The sequence below is a fragment of the Tachypleus tridentatus genome, chromosome 8 (assembly GCF_004210375.1).
Source record: "Tachypleus tridentatus isolate NWPU-2018 chromosome 8, ASM421037v1, whole genome shotgun sequence".
In the NCBI taxonomy this organism is placed as follows: Eukaryota; Metazoa; Arthropoda; class Merostomata; order Xiphosura; family Limulidae; genus Tachypleus; species Tachypleus tridentatus.
This window is the reverse complement of record NC_134832.1, coordinates 70,259,719-70,281,444: the sequence shown is the minus strand read 5'-3', so window position 1 is coordinate 70,281,444 and position 21,726 is coordinate 70,259,719. Positions and strand designations below refer to the sequence as shown.

The following is a 21,726-nucleotide window of genomic DNA, read 5'->3' as shown; positions in this document are numbered from 1 at the left end:
GTAGTAGCAGTGCACTTTCGTATAAAATCACTTAAATTCTTTGTGCAGAAGGAAAGGTCCACATCTTCTCGAGAAGACCTCTCCCACTGCGTAGTGCTAGCTACGCCTCAGCCTGTCCTTATATTCTTTCCTACTTTTAACACTTCGTTTGTGCAAAGATTCGTGAATTTTTACGATGGCCCATTCAAAATTTTCGCATCATCTGATGTCAACCGTAAGTCGCTTACTCCAGTACCGTTTTATATAAACCGCAGTCGAGAAAAGGGTTAAGTGATTTTCATGGTATTGCAGCTGCGGTTTTCGTAAGGCTAATCTACACAGACAATCCTTATTTCACCTAGGCATTAATGTTTGTAGTTTTAGACAAATTATCTAATAAAATCTAAAAATCCGAACTTCTGTTTGTTCTTCAGCTTTCGATCTTTACATTTCTTTTGATTGGAGAGTCTTATGATAGTCGTAATAATAGTCGTAAGTTTTCTTCTGAACAGGGTGTGTTGCTGGTAGTGTTCTAGTTGCAGCGAACGAAGCATACTTTTGTTTCAGATAATCAAAATATTGTATTATTATAATAACTGGCAACGCGTACTGATTACCGATATTGATTTTACTTTTGTTTACATTGGTTTAATAATAACGTGTGTACAAATCAAAATATGTACATTATTCACCAGGATGCCCCTCCATTTCATACAGATGCCACATTGCACCTTACAGTACGATACAGTAAAAAAAAAAAAATCACTTTAATGTGTTTATGTATATTTATATATAATGCTTAACAAAAAAGGAAGTTTTTACATAGTAATAAAAACTCACGATCACAGTAAACTGTTAACTGGGCCATCGGTACAACTAATTAAATACGCGTATCTGTTGTAATTTGTAATGAAGCACCGAACTACAGAATCGTCTATCTGTGCTCTGCCCATCACGAAATCTGGAATCTAACGTTGCCAGTCCGTAGACATGTCGCTGTGCCACTGGAAGGCAATACATTTCTAAGGTATCTATCTACTTATGAAGATCAGAAAGCTTTCTTTTATAATTTCAGTACCCTCGGTGTTAATGGTGTTTTCAGCCGGTATACTCTTTATGAAATTCGTGAAACTTTAAAGCTATTTGTTTTCAGTCGTATAAATATATACAGTCGTGAATTTTTTGTTATATTAAGAATTAATGTTGCATCAAAATTTTAGGTAATTGAAAAAATGAACTCGAGCCCTTTCGGAAGCTAGAATGAATAGGAAGCGTATTATAGCGTGTGATAGTTAGTGTGATATCAGGTTTTTAAAGTGTTCTCCAAAAATGCGATTCTTGTGAAGTGTTTCTAGGTTATGAAAGTCGTTGTCGTTGTACAGAGTTACTGATTTTTTTTTTTATTTTTGTTAGTGTTGTGCATTATAACTATATCTTGATAATGCCTTGTGGTTAGTGTGCTTGGACTGTGAATCCGAGGATTTGTGGTTCGTAGCCTATTCTCGTAAAAAACATGGACGTGTCGAAAGAGTAACAATAAAACCCCAGACGAGAGTAACCTGAAGAATTAACAGTGGATGTTGATGATTAGCACGTTTAGTGTTTCGGTTCAGGGTTAGTAACGGTTAGTATTAGATCTTTGTGTAGCTTTGAATAAAAATTGTGAAGCAAACAAACAAGATGGTGAATTCTTTTGTGTTGAACATATTAGAACTGCATAAAATAATCCACTTCTAAAGAGAATGCTAATATATTTCAGTTCAATACATAATTTCAAAGAGCGATAGACGATTTGATATGTTTATTAAAATGTCAGTAATAAAAAGGTTGTAAATTAACGTTATGTACACAGTTTTAAGTTTTTAACCAAGGCAATGATTGGACAATGTTTGGATTATTTTTCAAGTTCTTCTGCGTCATATTATCGGCAAAAATACAAATTATACGATAAGAAGTAAGTAGCGGATGAGATGGCTGGTTAATACAGTGGAGTACAATTAGGTATGGTTTGTTTTGTTTCGAATTTTGCGCAAAGCTACATGAGGGCTATCAGCGCTAACCATCTGTAATTTAGCATTGTAAGACTAGAGGGAAGGTAGCTAGTCATCATCACCCACCACCAACTTTTGGACTATTTTACCAGCGAATAGTGTGATTGACCATCATATAATAACGCCCCTATGGTTGAAAGGGCGAGTATGTTTGATGTGACGGGGATGCGAACTCACGACCCTCAGATTATGAGTCGAGTGTCTTAACCCACCTGGCCGTACCGGACATAGTAAGGTATGTGTAAGTTGTTAACATTTTCAAACGAGATCCACCATTCTAGCGCTTTTCAGATAGTTGACTATTATTATTCATCCTTAGCTCTTCAAAAGCTCTAGAGTTTTGGATCTGGTTTGAAAACATTACAACTTTTGAAGGTGATCCTGCGTATTTACTTCCTAACCAGAATGTAATATGTTATATATGGCATGTTTCGCACAAAAATACTCGCATCTTTTATGTTCAGAGAAAACATAAACCAGGTTGCCAAAAAACAATTGGGTTTGTAGTTGACAAACATCTGGATCGCCAATGATGGGCGTATTTAATTATTTTTAAATGACCTTCGTTCTTCATAGCTTGTACGTCGTGTGATGTTCTGTATTATGGATATTATCATGGTTTTGATAGTTTTGTATGCGTCACATGTGTCACAATAACGGTATTGCTTTTTCTGTCCGAGTTCACCCCAGTAGGACAGCGGTAAGTCTTCATGCTTACAACGCTAAAATCAGAGGCTCGATTCCCCTCGTTGGATACTGCAGATAGCCCGATGTGACTTTGCGATAAGAAAAAAGCACACATACATACACAGTGTACGAGGCTTTTTAGTATAATTTTATAAAACAACATTCCATTACTGCGGTGAAATGGTGTTTTGGGCATTATTGACCTTGTATGAAACTTATGATCTTGTATATATACCCCTGAAAGTATAAAGTGATTTTTCTTGTCAAAATTAAGCTACAAAATCAGAAGATACGTACAGAGTGTTGAGGACTTAGGTTCTGTGTTAGTTACCTACGTGTCACAGAAGAACGTCTACTATACACCGCACCACCTGCTGCTATCTGCCGTGCCTTGTGCGAGGCGCGTGCCTAGACCGAGCACTTTTACTACAGCGCCTGTGGCTCGAACGTGAGATAACTGCTGCGTCATAGGGCAGGTGTTAGAGCGCAACAATGACAGCTGGCTGGCGACCATAGCGACCGACTGTCAAGGTGCGATTGGTTGTGAGACTTAGTGTTACAAAAAACTCTAATAGACCTCCAACAATGATTTACCTTTGGTGCCAGAGTTCTAACATTTTTGTGGGTGTTTCCAATTAACACATGTAAGTAGAACACTTTGTTTTGAATTCGTGTAAATTTATGCTAAAAAATTAAAATTCGTCATTGTTTAACCTACTTGTTGACTGGATTGTTCACATATTGGTGTATAGCGCACGTGCCTAAATTAGAAATCACATCTGTAGGGGTATGCAGAAAAGATGTAGATCATTTCTTCTTCACGTATTTAGCAAGTTCATAAGGGAACCTTACTTCTGCTTTGTTTGTATATGAACGTAACAGGTACAGAAAAAAAAAATATGTTTTGAGACCTTTATTAGTTATAAATTGTTTCATAAATGGATTAAGTGTATGATGTTTTATATGGAAAAAAGTACAATTGTTTATTGTTCAATCGTAGAATTACCAGTGGGGGTTCTTGTCAATTTTTCATACCAAAACCACTTTTGAGTTCTTGCCTTTGTCGTTTAGAGAGACTTTAATAACTTGTTATAATTTAAACGAATATAACATTAATATTGCAGTTATTCCATTAATTACTTGTGTCTCTTACAAACTTAATGAAGAATGTTAGTGACTGTGCATTTTTTTCTTTGGCATATGTTTACACTGAATGTTGTAGAGAACAAAAATATAACAATACTTAGTATGATACAATATGTATGGACTCCTGGTAATGAACAAATTAAGACAAATCAGTAGTTTGAGGGTTAACTTTCTTTTCACTGAGAGCTCCTTTTGTGTGGTTTGAATAATGTTGAAATTAAATTTTAAACCCACCTAACTTGTGGTGGAAAGGTTAACTATAAGACATATAAAACTTCGTCTGATGCACAACCAAGTGTGTGAAGGAAATTAATAACATACACAAACAATGAAGGAAAATAGCACAAGTTATATATTTTGTTTTCATTATAATGGCATGGAAGGTCTCTTACTGAAAGTTAGAAATTGAAAAGACAAAATTGATAGGTGTGTCAAAACCATGTGAATGGTATTATGTGTGTTTATATATCCATAATTTCTTTGACGCTTTTAAGTTTTATGGAGATCATTGGAGCTAACTACCTGAACTCATGATTGATTTTGTCTTCAGAGTTACCACATGGCTCGAAGACTCCCTCCCTAACCATGCATGCCCCTCCCAAACCTGGTGTTCACACTATGACAGCTATTTCCCCTCTTCATCCTGAGCAACATATTAATAACATGATTGGTCACTACAGTGGAAGTAGTAATTCTGCTTTGAATGCCACCAGAACTTCAAGTTTTGCTGCAGCTCTTCGGAAACTAGCAAAGCAAGCTGTGGATCCGGTAGCAGGTATGTGTGTCATGATCTGATTTGTTTTTTAATGTAGAATTAAGGGAATTGATTTAATGAAAAAATTGTTTTTCAAATTGTGAAGTTCTGTACTTTGCCAGTTTGGTTATGTAGTTACATTATTTATGTAGCGTATTGATTAAGAAACTTATTGCCATCACAAGTAATGCTGTGTAAATGCCACAGGTTAAAAGTTCTTTTTAATTTTTTGAGAATGTAGTAATGTCTCTACTGTCTTTTATCCACCATCTAGAAAAAGACCTGACATCCATAACTCTAGAATAAGCGAATGACACAAATTCATAGACATCTTTTCAAAAATATTTATTAAAATGTCAGCCACAATAAAAAAGGGCCCACAGACTTGTACGTATATAAATAAAGCCCCATTATAGTGAACCCCATACTGTTAATCTGCACTGTGGACCTCCTTTAATATTCAAGAACACACTTCAAAGACGAAGAGATATACGTAACAAGATATTTATGAAATTGAAGATTTATAGAAATATAAATCTACGTTTCAAAAACCGAAGTGTCACAGTAACAAAAATTACATTTAACAAAGGATTTCATCCATGTACTATCTTGTAATTGAATTATACGTTAGTTTTGCATGCTATTCTTCTCAGTTTTTGGTTGTTTAACTGAGAAATGAAGAACTTAAAAATCTAGAAGCAAATGTAACTTCACGTCAAATTAAGAGATATATTTGTTTTTTAATCTCGCGTAAAGCTACACGAGCCATCACATCCTTAATTTAGCAATGTAAAACGAAAGGGAAGGCAGCTATTCATCACCACCTACCGCCATCTTTTGGGTTTCTCTTTCACCAACGAATAGTGGGATTCACCGTCACATTATAACGGGGACTTGAACCCGCGACTTTTGAGTGCCTTAACCATCTGGCCATGCTGGGCCTGAGGGGAAAGTAGCATTTGCAATTTACATAATATTTATTATAAATCTTAGGCCTATTTGATTCAGGGTATTAAATTTATTGCAACAGCACAACAAAACTGTGATAGCGTAATGAACATATTACTGTTTTTTAGGACAAAAGATCTATTGAAATCTTGGCCAAGTATGTTAAGGCGTTCGACTCGTAATCCGAGGGTCGCGGGTTCGAATCCCGATCGCACCAAACATGCTTGTCTCCCAGCCTTGGAGGCGTTATAATGTTATGGTCAATCCCACTATTCGTTGGTAAAAGAGTAGCCCAAAAGTTGGCGGTGGGTGGTGATGACCAGCTGCCTTCCATCTAGTCTTACACTGCTAAATTAGGGACGACTAGCACAAATAGCCTTCGAGTAGCTTTGTGCGAAATTCAAAAAAAAATATATTGAAATCTTATTAATTTTGAAGAACAAAATATTTGATACAGCTAATTGTAGTCATTAATCCCTATATAACACCATAGAATACAGTATTTGTCACAAGTTATATATGTGAATATTCTTTAACTGATTTTTTAATTTAAATATTGTTACAGTGTTTGTAGATTTATAACTACTCAATTATAATTTATATGTATCGTGAGACATCTGTTAGCAGTCTTATTATGGTTGATATCATAAATACCGACTAAGACTTGTATTGTCAGAAGAAATTGCAAAGCAAAACTTCGTATAAATTTTATTTGCTTTTACCTAAATTTCAAGTTGAACTCTTAGGCAAGTGTTGTTATTGTTTATTAAATCTAAACTATGCATAACATAAACATGAATATAATTTCTCAGTTCAAGCGTCTTTCACACAACAGAAAGCAATAAACTTTGCAATCATTATTGTTAGTAAAACGTTTTTCTACCTCACAATATTACTTCAGTTCATGACGTCATTCAAACAAGAATACTTTATGCGCATAGTAACACTGATATTTCACTTAGAAACAATACAGAAAGTGACTTACAAAGAGTACAGTGCAGAGAGATTTCAATGGCTAATTACACTCAATTATTTTATATTTTCGGTAGTTTCCTGCTTGTTTCAGGTTTTACATTCGTCTACGAAATTGAACGTGGTTCTACTCTTACATTAATATGTTCAAACCAAGCGAGAGAAGAACCAGTTATTTGGTACTCAAATCTCAAAGAAAAAGTTATTAATAGTGAGAGAACGCAAATAAAATACGGTGGCAAATTAGTGCTAACCAACATCCAGTTTGAAGACGCGGGAATTTACACATGCAAAAATCGTGAAGGTGATTACAAACATGATGTCAGAGGTAAATTCATGGTTTTTTAGACCATATTTTCATTTATTAAACTAAACTAACTTAACAGGAATAACATCAAAATCGAAATCGTCCATCTTGCTTTTAAATGTCTTTCAGCCATAACCTTTTCGTTTGATATTTCACTCACCATGTGTATTGATTTAAAAAATAATTGCCTGTGTATACATAAGATTACACTATGTAAGAAATATTTTACCTTTTCTTGTTCCTGGGCACAAAATGTTTTTTCCTAATTGCTTATGCCTAAAGTAAATGGAAAAGGTCTATTTTTTTCAAACTTTGCTTTTGTGACTTGGGAGCGTGTATAACGAAAACATAATGGTAGAATATATTTGAGGGCTGATACGTGAAAAGGATTTATATAAAAGTCGCAAATCTCGAAAAAGTACTTCTAAATATTTTTGTATAACTTTAGTATAAATACATGTAAATCTTGATTCATATGCTGTCAGGGCCCGGAATGGCCAAGCGTGTTAAGGCGTGCGACTCGTAATCTGAGGGTCGCGGGCTCGCATCCCGGTCGCGCCAAACATGCTCACACTTTCAGCCGTGGGGGCGTTATAATGTGACGGTCAATCCCACTATTCGTTGGTAAAAGAGTAGCCCAAGAGTTGGCGGTCGGGTGGTGATGTCTAGCTGCCTTCCCTCTAGTATTACACTACTAAATTAGGGACGGCTAACACAGATGGTTCTGTGCGAAATTCACAAACAATCATATATTGTTTTATTCAAATATTATGTAAATGTCCCCGTTTCTACATGTGTATTGAGTACAAAATTATTTATATTGCCCATGTATACGTAAGATTATGATGACAATAGTATCACTTTTAACTTAATTATTTCACAATAAAAATTTCATATTATGTGTTACTTTTTTGCAAACAACCAAACCGGATATCCGTTCACACAAAGAAAAAAGAAAATTAATTCTGTCATTAATTATCGTTTGTAAAGTATTTGTATTCATTGGTTTCAACCTTAGGAATTCAAAGATTGGCCCGGCATGGCCAAGCGCGTAAGGCGTGCGTCTCGTAATCCGAGGGTTCCGCCCGCGTCGCGCCAAACATACTCGCCCTCCCAGCCGTGGGGGCGTTATAATGTGACGGTCAATCCCACTATTCGTTGGTAAAAGAGTAGCCCAAGAGTTGGCGGTGGGTGGTTATGACTAGCTACCTTCTCTCTTGTCTTACACTTCTAAATTAGGGACGTATCGGTGCAGTGGGCTTACAACCTACTCACATAAATCAACCTGTTACAGAAACCGCAGTGATTGCGGCCCTATGTTCCTTAAAGAAATCGAGTGGCAGATGATGATGATGAATTCAAAGATTTGGTTAAAAATTTGAAACTAAAGATATCTTACTGATACACTACACTTTCAATCTATTTAAAGTTTCTACACAGTAGTTTCAAACTGTTAACACCACTACCGTTCGATTCTTTTTTTTTTTTGTTATCTTAGTCTACGGACTTACAACGCTAAACTCAAAGGTTCGAATCCCCTCTGTGAGCTCAGCAGATAGCCCGACGTGGCTTTGCTAAAAGAAAACACACAAACATAAACAACTTAGCCCTACATTTATTTTTACGTATACAAATTAGATATTTTCGTTCTTACCATAAACGGATGTTTCTTTAATAGTATAAATTTTTGATGGAGAGTGCAAAGGTTAGTGAAGCCTAATAATTATGGTTAACATCACATTTGCTCGCAAATATTTCTGCCTCATTTGTTTCAATTTGCTCATAACCGATTTTAAGTCAGTGGTGTGCGAAAATCTCGTTTTAGGAGATTTCTTTAATGCTAGAACCCGTTAGTCGGTCTCATCTATAGCAATAAAAAATATTTTTTCTTTATGCGTTGTAAAATATGTACAGGATGGGTAGAAAATGTTTAAATTGGCGAAGCAATGATATTACACGATGATTTAATGTTTAAACTGGAATAAATGCGACTGAATAATTTCTTTGGTCAAAAGGAATTTTAATTAAAACTTCATATGTTAAAACTGGTGTTTTATTTTAAATTGATCCTCTTATTCTTGTGGTTCAGTATTTTCAAATGACTCGCAAATACGTTGTTTTTTCACATTCTTTATGAATAGGTTTAAATCCAAGTCGTATAAGTATGTCTTTAGTTTAAGTATAGTGCATATTTACAGAGAAAAATAGAAACAAAAACTCACAGCTTAAAAACGTGTAATATAATCTATTGTACCATTTAATCATTAATTAAAAAACGTTACGATTATAGTCTTATAATCGAACTGATAAGCAACCAGTTTTGGACTGACAACAGATAAAATCATTTAACAGTTAACATTAAATAACTATGTTCATGGAGTTATTGTTTTAATGAAATAGTCTCCCGATGGGACAGTGGTAAGTCTATGGATTTACAACGCTAAGATCAGGAGTTCGATTGCCCTCGGTGGACACAGTAAATAGCCCGATGTGGTTTTGTTATAAGAAAAACTATGTGTGCTTGATCATTCGAAAAGCTTTTCATTCTCTACAGTTAATTAGAAAGTTAAGTTCTTGTTTTCTACTCCAAGTTAGCTGTCACATATATTAGACAAAAGCGAAAGATTACATCACATTTACAGTTTACGGTCCCTACATATAGTTGTCAGATTTTCATGTATTACACGTGGACTGATATTAAAACAGCTACAATAAGTGCATTTCTTTTCAATTTATTTAAACATTTTCAAGGTACCTCTAATTGTAGCTGTAGTAACGTCAGTCCACGTGTAATAAATGAAAATCTGATAACTATGTGTAGGGACCACAAACTGTAAGTGTGAGGTAATCTTTTGCTTTTGTTTAATAGATTTGATAGCTTACTTAGAGTAGAAAGCAAGAACTTAATTTTCTACTTGCGGTCACATACCGCGCTCATACATAGCTAACACCGATCTACTGTTTTCCACTGTAAAAGCTAACTACTGTCAATTATTCTGAATTTTGTCATTGAAAACTAACATTTCAGCTCTTGTTTTATATATTTTATTTTGTTTCTCTCTGATATGTATTGATATATTAGTGATACTTACCAATGATCTGTATGCTTTTCTAATCATGGTTTTCAGTTGGTTGAGTCAAATAATTCATATTATTCGTTTGTTCACCTACAAAGTAAATAATTTCTTTATGGAATTGTCTCTGTTGATCAAACTGTTGTTACTGCACCAGATGGGAATTTTAAAATACTCCCATCTACGCTAATTACACTATGTTTTTATCGATTTCGTTCATAAAACGATACGTTATCTTTTATATCATTTAATTATAATGAAAATTGAACTGTCTTATTTTCATATGATAGTTTTTAACAACCTTCATGTAATTTCCTATTAATACTATTTGCATTACTCTTAGTATTCTCAGAATATTTTGTAAATTATAAAATCTTGAAAATTAAAAGTATCATCTTCAAACTATAATACATCGAACAAGATTTATTAAATTTTATTAATATAGATATAAAAGTGTTTCTTTACATTGGTTTAATGTGTGTTTGCTCTTGTATTACAAGGAATTATTTGGTTTATCGTCTAGCGATGTTGGATTCTCTGTTTAGTATTTAAATGTTACCTGTAGTATATTTATTTGAGTTGCAGTGTTAAATTTAAAAACGTGAGATTGTATTTCTTTGTGTTACATGAATGTTGTTTTAAGTTTCGGGCTTGTTTCTCTGACGTAAAATACGTGGAAGTTGCCATAAAGTATTTTATAAATGACATTAGTATTGTATTTGCTTTATTTTTTACAAGAATTTAAGTATTTTGTTTATTGTATTTGGGGTTATTGACAGGGTGGGTATCGTGTTGTTGACTGAGGTTTCTCTATATCACCGTTATCTCAAATCTCCTTCCTAATCGCTTTATAACCTAGAAACATCGAACTATATATGAGTTCTGTAATAAAAAGTTTTAAATTACCCATTGTAGAACGTCTGCAAAATTTATTAGCTTCAAGTGAGTTCCTCAGAAATATAAATGCATGAAATAGATTATTACAATTGTGTTAAAAGTACTTACAAGGAATTATTACTTTAGAGATGACATGAAATCAGTTTTTCTTAATTTTAATGAGAGGAAATGTCGATGTTGGAGTGTGGTATGAATAAGTATTGGTAACCATATCGACATATAATTACTTTAAATGTTACCATCAATACTACACTCTTTGTTCGTCCATATACTGATCCATCTAATCAGGACTCCAGTAATGGGTGATATTGCCCAACTCCCAAGGTGCAGATGTTGATATTGACAGCCATAATATACTCTTGGAAGATGCATCACATTCCATTAGTTGATGTTAAAGATGCCCTGAAAAGAGTTATTTCAGGGCAGTGATGAAGACGAACGCGTAATCTTATCGGTACTGCTGTAATAAACATACAGTATTAGTCAGAGGCTGCCACTGATGTTCATAGCAATAATACTTTATAGTTTATAGGGATTAGTAAGCCATACCAAAACAGTTTTGAATATGCAACCTGGCATATAATGTGACTCAATCTGATATAAAGTCACGGCAGAACAGAATTTATCAGAACAACTTTATGACATAGCTTAAGACTAGATACCAGTCTAGATTAGAGACTAGATGGATTATGGTAAACCTGAAAAGAGAAGTGATGAGGCTCCAAAGTTATTTTGACATAATGAACTCAACTTATGAATGTTGAAGGAAAATCTTATGAACTGTAAAGATACAAATCATATCTACGAAGTTTTTTAAGAACGTATTTTGAATAAACAATACTTTAAATTTACAGTGAAAGGTGTTAGATCGCAATATTATTTATCTTGATAAATCCACAAAAAATTAAGTATTTGCTTTGATATTAACTTCAAATGAAAAATTTTCTCGGAATGCATTTCATCCAACTTCTGCATTATAAAGATATTATTTGATATTTTGTTGTTTTCAAGACACAATCATATACTGATACATTTTACCAACGTAATATTCCCAAAAGAACCTGTATTTACATAACTGATATTAACATAAACAGTGACAACAGTTTAACTGTGACCAGTAAGTATTTTACAAGGGAAACACCAACAGAAATCAAATGTACCAATAAAAAAAAGATCGTGTGTAATTTCATAAATTTCCAAGTTTGTGTGATTAGTTTCATTAGTTAACTCCATTAGGAAGTACATAAAGAAACAAAAGTCTACTGTTAAGAAACTGTTTTCACACGTTTTATTTTTCTCACGAAAAGTAACATTTATGTTGTTATTTTACAGAGTGAGTTATAATTAATATTATAACTAGTGCGTCGTGCTCATTGTGAAAAACCTTAAAATTCCAACGGTGACACAAAACGTGCTAATAAAAATATTAACTCTGTTGTTTTCTCCAGTGTATATTCCAGCCGAGAATCTCAACTGTACTCGTGGATACCAAAGAGATGTTAACAGGTGTTGTAAGTATATATGATACTCAATTACTTTAAACTGTTCACATTAAACACAAATAGATGAAAGACTTTTAAAAATATGGAATTTTAGTTAAACAAATACGTTTTTTGATACTAAAGACGTTGTTAGAACAATAAAATTAACACTGGGTAAATAAATGTTTAGCTATGTACTTTTAACGCTTTTAGATCCATGTCCTCCTGGTCACTATGACAATGGATTCCAAACTCACTGCCTGCCGTGTCCAGGAGGGACTTACATGACATCATTTGCTGCTGACGCCTGTGTAGCTTGTCCTGATGATAAAATTACTGATGAAGAAGGAGCTGATAATAAAGATCTTTGTAGAAGTAATGGAACAAAAGGGTTTTAAAGTTTTCTTTTATTGTTTCCTTAACATTTTAAAGATGTTTATTTTTGTTCAAACAGATTGTTATAATACGATACTTCTTCATAACTTTCATGGTTTTTAATGCATTAAAAAGCTTTGCTTTTACTTGGAAATCCTACTACTTGTTTTTAAAGATGGACTCAAACATTTACGACAAATAGTATTGAATAGCTGTCTTGCCACCAGCATATCATTTCAAAATTAGGAACGACTAACACTGAAAGCCCTCGTTCAGCTATCCCCGAAATTGAAAAACAAACAAATATAACGGTGTCTCAATATCACATCTGTGTGCGTCACATTATTACTAAAAAGACGTAAAGATATTTAACTAAAACAGTGTATGTCCCAAATCTATGTTTAATATGTTTATTTTATGTACATAATGTCGTTTTTGTGTTAAAATATTGTTTGTTTGTTTTTGAATTCGCACAAAGCTACTCGAGGGCTATCTGTGCTAGTCGTCCCTAATTTAGCAGTGTAAGACTAGAGGGAAGGCAGCTAATCATCACCACCCACCACCAACTCTTGGGCTACTCTTTTACCAACGAATAGTGGGATTGACTGTCACCTTATAACGCCCCCACGGCTGAAAGGGGGAGCATGTTTGGCCCGACGGGGATGCGAACCCGTGACCCTCAGATTACGAGTCGCACGCCTTAACACGCTTGGCCATGCCGGGCCAGTGTAATAAAATAAAGTAATTTGTCCAAATACAAAACAAATGTTTTAAAATACGATTATAACAACATTGGATTATCAAAACGTTAGCACCGTCTCATAAGTTCTGAATAAAACTATTGGAAAGAATTGTTACCAAGTAAATGAAAAAACTTCATCAGTAGTGACGTACGACGTTCAGTGTTTGTGGTCAAAATGGTATCGTTCTTTATCTGGGAAATTTACAGTAAAGAGAAATTTGTAAAATTACTGTTTTTAATAGTGTTATAAAAACGCGGAAACTACCATTAAGTGGTTACGATTCGATAGCATAAAAGAATAATGTACCATAATAAGAGAAGAAACTAATTATAAAACTTAATACAGTAAGTGAATAGCGATTAAACAAACTGGCTTTATTAAGTAGTCAATGGAAAGACAGGTTGTTTAATTTGTGTTATATATTCTTACAATTTAAGTGAATCGAAGTTGATTTAACTCACTGTGTTATACTGAGTTGCATAATATGTGAATTATCGTAAAGAAAATGTCGAGATTTTTCTTATATAGTCTGATCACGTGTGTTTGGAAGGGAAAGTCAGTAGGTTTCTTGATATATTGTCTATTAATGTAAATATGTTGGAAAACCTGACTGATTTTATGTTATATAACTATATAGTTGTTGTTATTACATAACTGTACTACTTGTCTACTAGTAAGGAGCTCAAATAATATAACAGGCGTCATTTTTCTTTGCTAATTATCTGTTTAAACTGTAAAGAAAAATGTATATATACAGTTGTCAAATTGTAAAGGTTGTTATCAATGTTTAATATGAAAATATATAAGAAATATCATATTTATTTAATTGAAATTTTTAATATGTTAAATCAAGTTTATTTTTAGTTTAAAGAATTATACACTTTGTTATTAAGTTACATTTGAAGTTTTCTTTCTGTTTCATGTAATCGATACAATGTGTAAAACGGTTTTAAAAACAACTCTCTCTTAAGATCCAACTGATGTGGTTCTCAAGGTCACTTTCCCCTGGGCTTCCAAACCTACAGTTGTAAGGTATCCTTGGTGGATGGAAGAGCTGACACTAATTTCGATTTGTTTTATTGCTTTGTGGTAAGTTACATGTTATCTTCCAGTTTTTCATAATTAAATTATGTGGAACAGGGGTAAGAGAACATCTGACCTCAATACCCAATTATCTTTTAATTGAATAGTAGGGTTGGATATTTAAAAATGTCAATTGTGTTCAGTGCCCCTTTGGTAGTTAATTTGTGAAAACACTAATATGAACCTTGTAAAGCTGAATATGTTTAATTAACCCTACAAATGAGGTCAAAATAACTTTTCAATTATAGTTAACACTTCTTACGAAACTTCTATACGGTGATTAATCAAGTGTTTTTGTAGATCTGTTTGCTTACGAAAAACCAACAAAAAAGACAACTATTTAGAGTTAATCTTTAGTAGTGTTGTTTATATAGAAAACTGAAAGAAATAAATCGCGTTTTTATTTCTCATTTATTTTTTATTTATTATTATTATTATTATTTTATTATTGTTTAGCCTTCTTTGTTGCTTCTGCAACGTGAATGAAAAAGCCCGGGGCAAATGGAATGCCCTGAAAAACCGCGTCCTCGGGTCTTGTGGTGTTTTTACCTATACAAAGCTAGAAGACCAGGAGCTTGTAACTGAAAAGATCACCCCCAGTGAATTAGATATTTTGGAAGCTGTTTCAATGATCCCTGAGTGTGAGAAGGTCTCGACAAATAAGTTTGATAAAAGAGAAACTAATATGGTGTTAAAGGAAAATCAAACAGAACCAACCATCTTGCAGACAATAAATGAAAATCACTCAATAGAAAAGAAAACAGAAAGAACAGAAAACCTGAGCAAGCCTGCTTCAGGTTCTGACAAAACTAAATTAAAGAAATGCGTTAGGACAATCGTGAATGATGACAAACCTGAAGAGACATTAAAATCTGATTCACCAACAACGGTTCGTATGTTTAAAATTCTTTTACTTTATAGTAGTCAGTATTATACAGCATCAGTATATAACCATTAATAACAAGGATGTGCTCTTTATATTAAACTTTCACTTCGTACAAGTTTATTTATACCTACATATATATATATATATATATATATTGCAAGAAGCAACTAAAATATAATGGAATTAATAGTACATTATTAATGTTAATGCAAAATTACTGTTATAAAATAATTACAACCATTCTCATATTTAATTTCTGTGAATATCTGTATCTGGTTCAAAATTGAATTAATTTCTCATTCATATTACGTTTATGATTAATATTTAGTGTAGTTAAAAACATTTCACTTTAATGTAATGTGTACTATGTCAAACTGAGTGATCAATATGATATCGATGTTGCATGCTTACAATGAGTGTTGTTAAGACATCCACAACTACTGAAAAACATGCATTCAGAGTCATTTGAATACATGTAATACTTCTTCCAAAAGAGACCTGTACATGTTCGATACTATTGAGGTCTGATAAGTCTGTACCCTAGTTAAACTGGTCAATCACCTCTTCTTCAATATTATTACATGTGGGAAGACAATTATCATCCAGTTAGCTAAAGCCAGAACCAAACGTAAACATATATGATAGTATAAAAGGTACTTCCATTGCTATTATGTATAGCCTTAATGACATCTGGAAAACATAAAGGTCAGAGTGTCCGTTCGTGATTTTTCACTTCCATACATACTTCCACTACTGATATTAAAGTGAGTTGTGTCTTACTATAACTATAATATACCTTGTCTCAGTATTATTACCAAACCTCTTGTGTTTTTAACCGTACATACACTGAAATGACGTTTGGTTGCAGCTACGAACATCTGATTCTGTTTTTAACAGTTATCACATAATTGTAGCGAATCGTTAGATCACGGTAATTTACTTAAATGTGGACTTTATTCTTTTTAGTCCAGTACCAGTGTATTTGTACCATTTTGTTACACGTGATTCCACCACATCTTGTTAATAACACTTTGAGACATTTTGCATCAGTGTTTGTTTTTATAGTCAGTCAACTTTCATTGGTCTGACAGACATTTAGTGAAATATCCAGTTGTCTTCTTTTGGACTTCACTAAGATTATTGAATATTTTAAAGTACTATAAACTCCGTGATTTACTACAGTGTTACAACTATGATAAGACAGTTTGAAAACTCTTCTTCTTTATAATCATTTGTAGTTCAGATTACATAACTTTTCATGTTTAATTTATATAACAATGAAATGAGGAGAACAATTGACATTTATTTGTAACAGTAGTTTTATCTTGTTTGGCAAGTTAGTATTTGTGAACGCACAAAACATAAATGTAAAACATTATTTAAAGCTATTGTCTGCTCTATGTTACCTTCCTCACTATTTTGGACAATGCTTGAGATATATTTCGTAGTTTCGAGAAAACGTTTATCAGACATCTTAAACCAATTTCATAACTTACAATTTTCATATAAACACTTATTTGGTTTTACTCATATTATAGTAAAATGATTGTTATATAAAGAATAAATTATATATTTTTAAAATGTTTATTAACTGATTATTGTTATTAAAACATTTTTTTCGATTGATGAGTGTTGTTGCCTCACTAATTATGATTTACATCTTCAGGCAGAAACACCAAAAGAAGTGAAAGACGATGAACGTATCCAGAGGGAGGTGTCAAACAACATCAGGTCTCCCTCTACTAGACGTTTTCACAATGTTGATAAAATTATTACTGTAAGACTTGGCAGTAAACCAGAACATCATCAGAGAAACGTTTTTATTGTTATTGAAAATACTGAAAACCGAAACAAATTTGTTATTGGTAGAGCTTCAAAACTAACATCCACGTGTCAATTGAAACGTTGCCAAAGCGAACATAAACTTATTGTACAGAAACCTAAAAAGAATAATCAAATTAAACACGTTAACAGCCCTCACAAGATTGTTTTCACAAGAGATCCGAAACTGGAACCAAAACCCAAAAATTAAATAACCCATGAGCTGCATACAAGCATACCATATTAAAAAGAATTACTTTACCTTATCTCATAAGTTACTATTTTTTACATTTTACTCAGTGATATAAATAATAAATAAAACATGAAAAACAAAGAATATAATATTCACCTGGGTCTTCTCTTTTTTACTGTCAACTGTCATGAAACTTAAGCTCACTTTTTGATGTGCTAAAGGTATTGATACAATCAATAATGCTTTTATGTAATTAAATAATACAACTAAGAACAGAGAATAATAATACACAGAAAACACTGTCCTAAAACACTAAAGATAACTCTTAGCATTTGTGAAAGATGTAATTGCAAGACGTTGGTCTGATTATCTAGTTAATGGTTTGCAGACGAATAACAAATAGAGCTATATCACTGTGTTAAATTTTGTGTTAATTGAACAAGAAACGTGGAGACGTGTAAGAAACAGACACATACACACATACTGACATTTATTTATATAGATTCAATGATAGTGAACATTTTAAAAATTCAACTACAGCCCAGTAAAGTATGGCTGAAAACTCAATTGTAGAAAACAATAGGTCGTAATGAAACTCCTTCTTTGTAAATATAAGGTAAACCATAGAAAATTATGGCATAATATTCAAATTGTGTTTATAATCAAGAATGTCATCTTTATTAATTTCAATGAATATCTTGGCAGTTTTGTCATCACTTTTATTAATAGCGTTACAATGCAGTTCCTCTGCCTTTACTTTTAACGAAAGTTAAATGTTTATGGAAATTACATAGCTCACACATCTATTTTGTTTGATATATTAGAATAAATACTGTATTTCTTTTCATGGTAAAAACTGCTGAATTTATCACGACTCATATACGTACATTAATTTAACTTGAAAACATCTTTTTTTTAAAGATTCGATGGTCCTCCCGTTACTATCGATGTCATTCCAGAAATTTCTTTCTAAGTACTGTTGTCATGGTGTTTTATGAATAAAGGCTGATGTTTGGTACGTGTCCCTGGTAATTATCTATGGTTCTTCTGTGTAACAAATATGGGAAATATTCCTTCTATAATTTTAGTAGGACAAAGGTTTTTGAGAACACAGTTAAAGCTTCAGGAATGAAACAGAGGTTGTTAATGACATTCCCGAACTTGAAGTATTTTATCTCCACTGACAATGATACTTGGCTTAGTGTAGTTTTGTGTTTAACGTCAAACAAACAAGCTTTGTACCATTTAAAAATTGTTTTCTTACCGTCAAAATCATGGACCACTTAGTAATAAATTTCATATCTTCCTTTATTAGTGTCAAAACCATATTTTTGTGAAATATCTGTAACATCCCTAAACTGAAGAAAATACAAATGATTTGGTTCTATGAATGTACATTTTACAGCCTTCATACTTAATCTCTCCACACCAATAATTCTCTGGAAAAACGTTGTTTTTATTGGGTTTTTTCAAGATTTTAAAGTAATAACTGTGTTGATAACACCTGAGATGATAGAATTGGAGTTTTATCTATAATTTTTACCTGTTATAACAGCCTACCGATTTGAAAAACCTGTTGAAATCTATAGATATTGACCTTCTGTAGAAATGTTAGAGTAATGTACAATACAATAGATAGAACAATGATGATTATTTAATTATGCAAATCCTTTATCCCAATTCGAGCAATACAAACTTAAACCAAATGAACCTTTCTACGTACTTTTGATCGTGTCTATGAAAAGAACAAGTAACAGAAAAACGGCTAGACTGATCATCATTAGAACAGGAACACTTGACCCTTGATATATACCCCCAAAATGTCTATTATAAAATAATCTGTAAACATGTAAAAATAATTTAATTATATGAAAAGATTTCCCCCTTCTTCACCCTACATAATCAAATAACTTGTTATTGTGTCTTTCTTTAGCTTGTAAGTTTACTTATATGTTAATAGCTGAGAGTGAATGTAGTGAAATCTAAACTGTAAACAGTCTATCTCTCTGGCTTCTCCATTTCATAAGAACTAGTGGATAGTGAGTTTAATTCCTACACAAAAATAACAAATATACATATTAATTCAAGCAGCTTCATAAAATATTAATAAAGGGTAAATGTGCTTACAAAGTCAAAATCACTTTTTGTATCACATTGCAGAAGTAGATAATGTTTGTTACTTAATCTTCCTAAACATTGCAAAAGCAATTGACCAATATGTGTAACATGCTGACTTTATATACAAAGACTTGACCGTCAAGCTCTAGTTATATATTTATATCATATAAATCTGAGAACATTAAATGTATGAATAGATACTTTCATATACGATCGTCTAGAAACAGGTGAATACAACTGTACTGCATTACTTGGCTCAGCGATAAGACAAAGGGCTAATAACGCTACAAATTTGGTTTCATTACTTTCGGTGAGGAGAGTGTAGATATCTGTTTGGGTAGTTTTCAACTTAACAACAACAACACAACAGTTTAATACATTACAGTTTGTGACATGTTATGTATCGGGCGACACGAAACAGTTTTTTCAGGAAGACGTAGAAAACACACTATCTATCCTCTGGTGTCACTTCATAGAACTATACATCCACTGTCAAATTCTTCTTCATCTGGATTCGGTCCATGTTTTGGACTATGGAGGGACAGGTATAACGTAGACCTTTTCCTCCCTCTCTGGAACTGTTATTTTATCTGCACTACCACTAAATCCTGGGTAATTAATTAGCATTGTTACTTTGTTGTTATTTTACTTACAGTACATTAAATTTTGCCCATTGTCTGCAGTTTTAATTAACAACCTATTCATGGAGTAATATTAATTCATATATTTTTATAGCTTCTCTTTTTTTATAATCTACCTAGCAGTCATACAAACGCATAATCCTATTTTTAATACAAAACTTTTAAAGCAAAGCTACGTTTGTATCTATGACTCTGTTAGCCTAGCACTATATGGAATTTTAAGTTTTGTATTTGTGACGTTCAGAGTGGAAAGGTACTTAGGGCTAGGTTTATCATGTATTATGTAACTCTCTAGTTTGCTTACCAGTTCATTTGTATTAATTATAATTTTTTTTTACAATATTGAAGCAAGTTATTCAGGGGGTCTGTTTAATAGAATTGGCATGTTTGAATAGTTGTGAAGAAGTATTTAGTTTGTTGATCGTGGAACTGCATATGCTTTTATTAAAATGCGATGTTGTATTTGCTGTAGTTTGTTGATGTGTGTTTTTGACACATTTATCCATACATACAAACATATTATACAGCTGGTTTTATGTATGTTCTGTAAAGTTTTAATATGTTTTCTATTGAAACTTCTTGTTTTATCATTCAAATTCCTTAGGTAACTCGCTATTAATGTGTGGTATCCAGTTTAATTTTGAGTCAAAGTAATCCTTAAGAATTTTGCTGATATTGCTACCTGTAAGAGTCACGTCTAGATATAACTGTAATATTAATTTGATTTCTTTTCTTACGATTTTGTAAATAATATGGCTTGTATTTTGTACGTATTTATTGTAATTTTCCGCTACTGCAGTGAAAATTCTACATTGTTTAGTAATGGTTATTTGTTGTTGTTATTGGTTTGTCACCTGTCAACTGTGAGAGAAAAGTGTGGTTTGGGTCTTTGAGAGGCTTTTTGCTGACACGCCCCCTATCAAAACGATTCTAGTAATACAACTCCCAACTGATATTGTATCTTTGTTAATCTGAAGATAACCAAAGAAGGTCGAAACGTTGTTTTCTGCTTTGTTAGTAAAGTGTTAATACCCACACCAGCTGTCCTGAGACACATTTTTCAAGTGGGTTTCTCGTCATCACGAATTACTCCTTCTGACACTGCCTTCTGATAACAGTTTATGAAACCATGACTCACATGACCTGCTAGACTCCCTGATGTATAAGTTTGGACAAGTTAACGACTTAAGTGGTTAGAGAATAGTTTTTTTTTACTTCATTACGTAATAAACAAGGATATGTTTGACTTGATATGAACGTCAGGCAGATTGGTATTAAGGATAAAAGTTTGTTTGTTTGTTTTTGAATTTCGCACAAAGCTACTCGAGGGCTATCTGTGCTAGCCGGCCCTACTTTAGCAGTGTAAACTAGAGGGAAGGAAGCTAGTCATCGCCACCCACTGCCAACTATTGGGCTACTCTTTTACCAACGAACAATGGGATTGACCGTCACATTATAACGCCACCACGGCTGAAAGGGCGAGTATGTTTCGCGCGTCGGGGATGCGAACCCGCGATCCTCAGATTACGAGTCCCACGCCTTGACACGCTTGGCCATGCCGGGCCAAGGA

The 21,726-nt window shown here is 33.1% G+C and overlaps 1 protein-coding gene across 3 annotated transcripts in view; it reads left to right on the top strand.

Annotated features, from left to right (window-relative positions):
• Window positions 1-18,412, top strand: part of LOC143222614 (uncharacterized) — a 76,542-nt gene extending 58,130 nt beyond the window's left edge. For 2 of the 3 annotated variants that reach the window (XM_076449312.1, XM_076449314.1), the window contains 6 exons: window positions 4,414-4,638; window positions 12,264-12,326; window positions 12,510-12,671; window positions 14,386-14,503; window positions 14,954-15,386; window positions 17,050-18,412. In XM_076449312.1, coding sequence (XP_076305427.1) covers window positions 4,414-4,638; window positions 12,264-12,326; window positions 12,510-12,671; window positions 14,386-14,503; window positions 14,954-15,386; window positions 17,050-17,415 — 1,367 coding nt within the window. In that variant the 3' untranslated portion in view covers window positions 17,416-18,412. The remainder of the gene's footprint in view (window positions 1-4,413; window positions 4,639-12,263; window positions 12,327-12,509; window positions 12,672-14,385; window positions 14,504-14,953; window positions 15,387-17,049) is intronic. The other variant, XM_076449313.1, reaches the window with a different exon arrangement.
• Window positions 18,413-21,726: the final 3,314 nt, after the last annotated feature.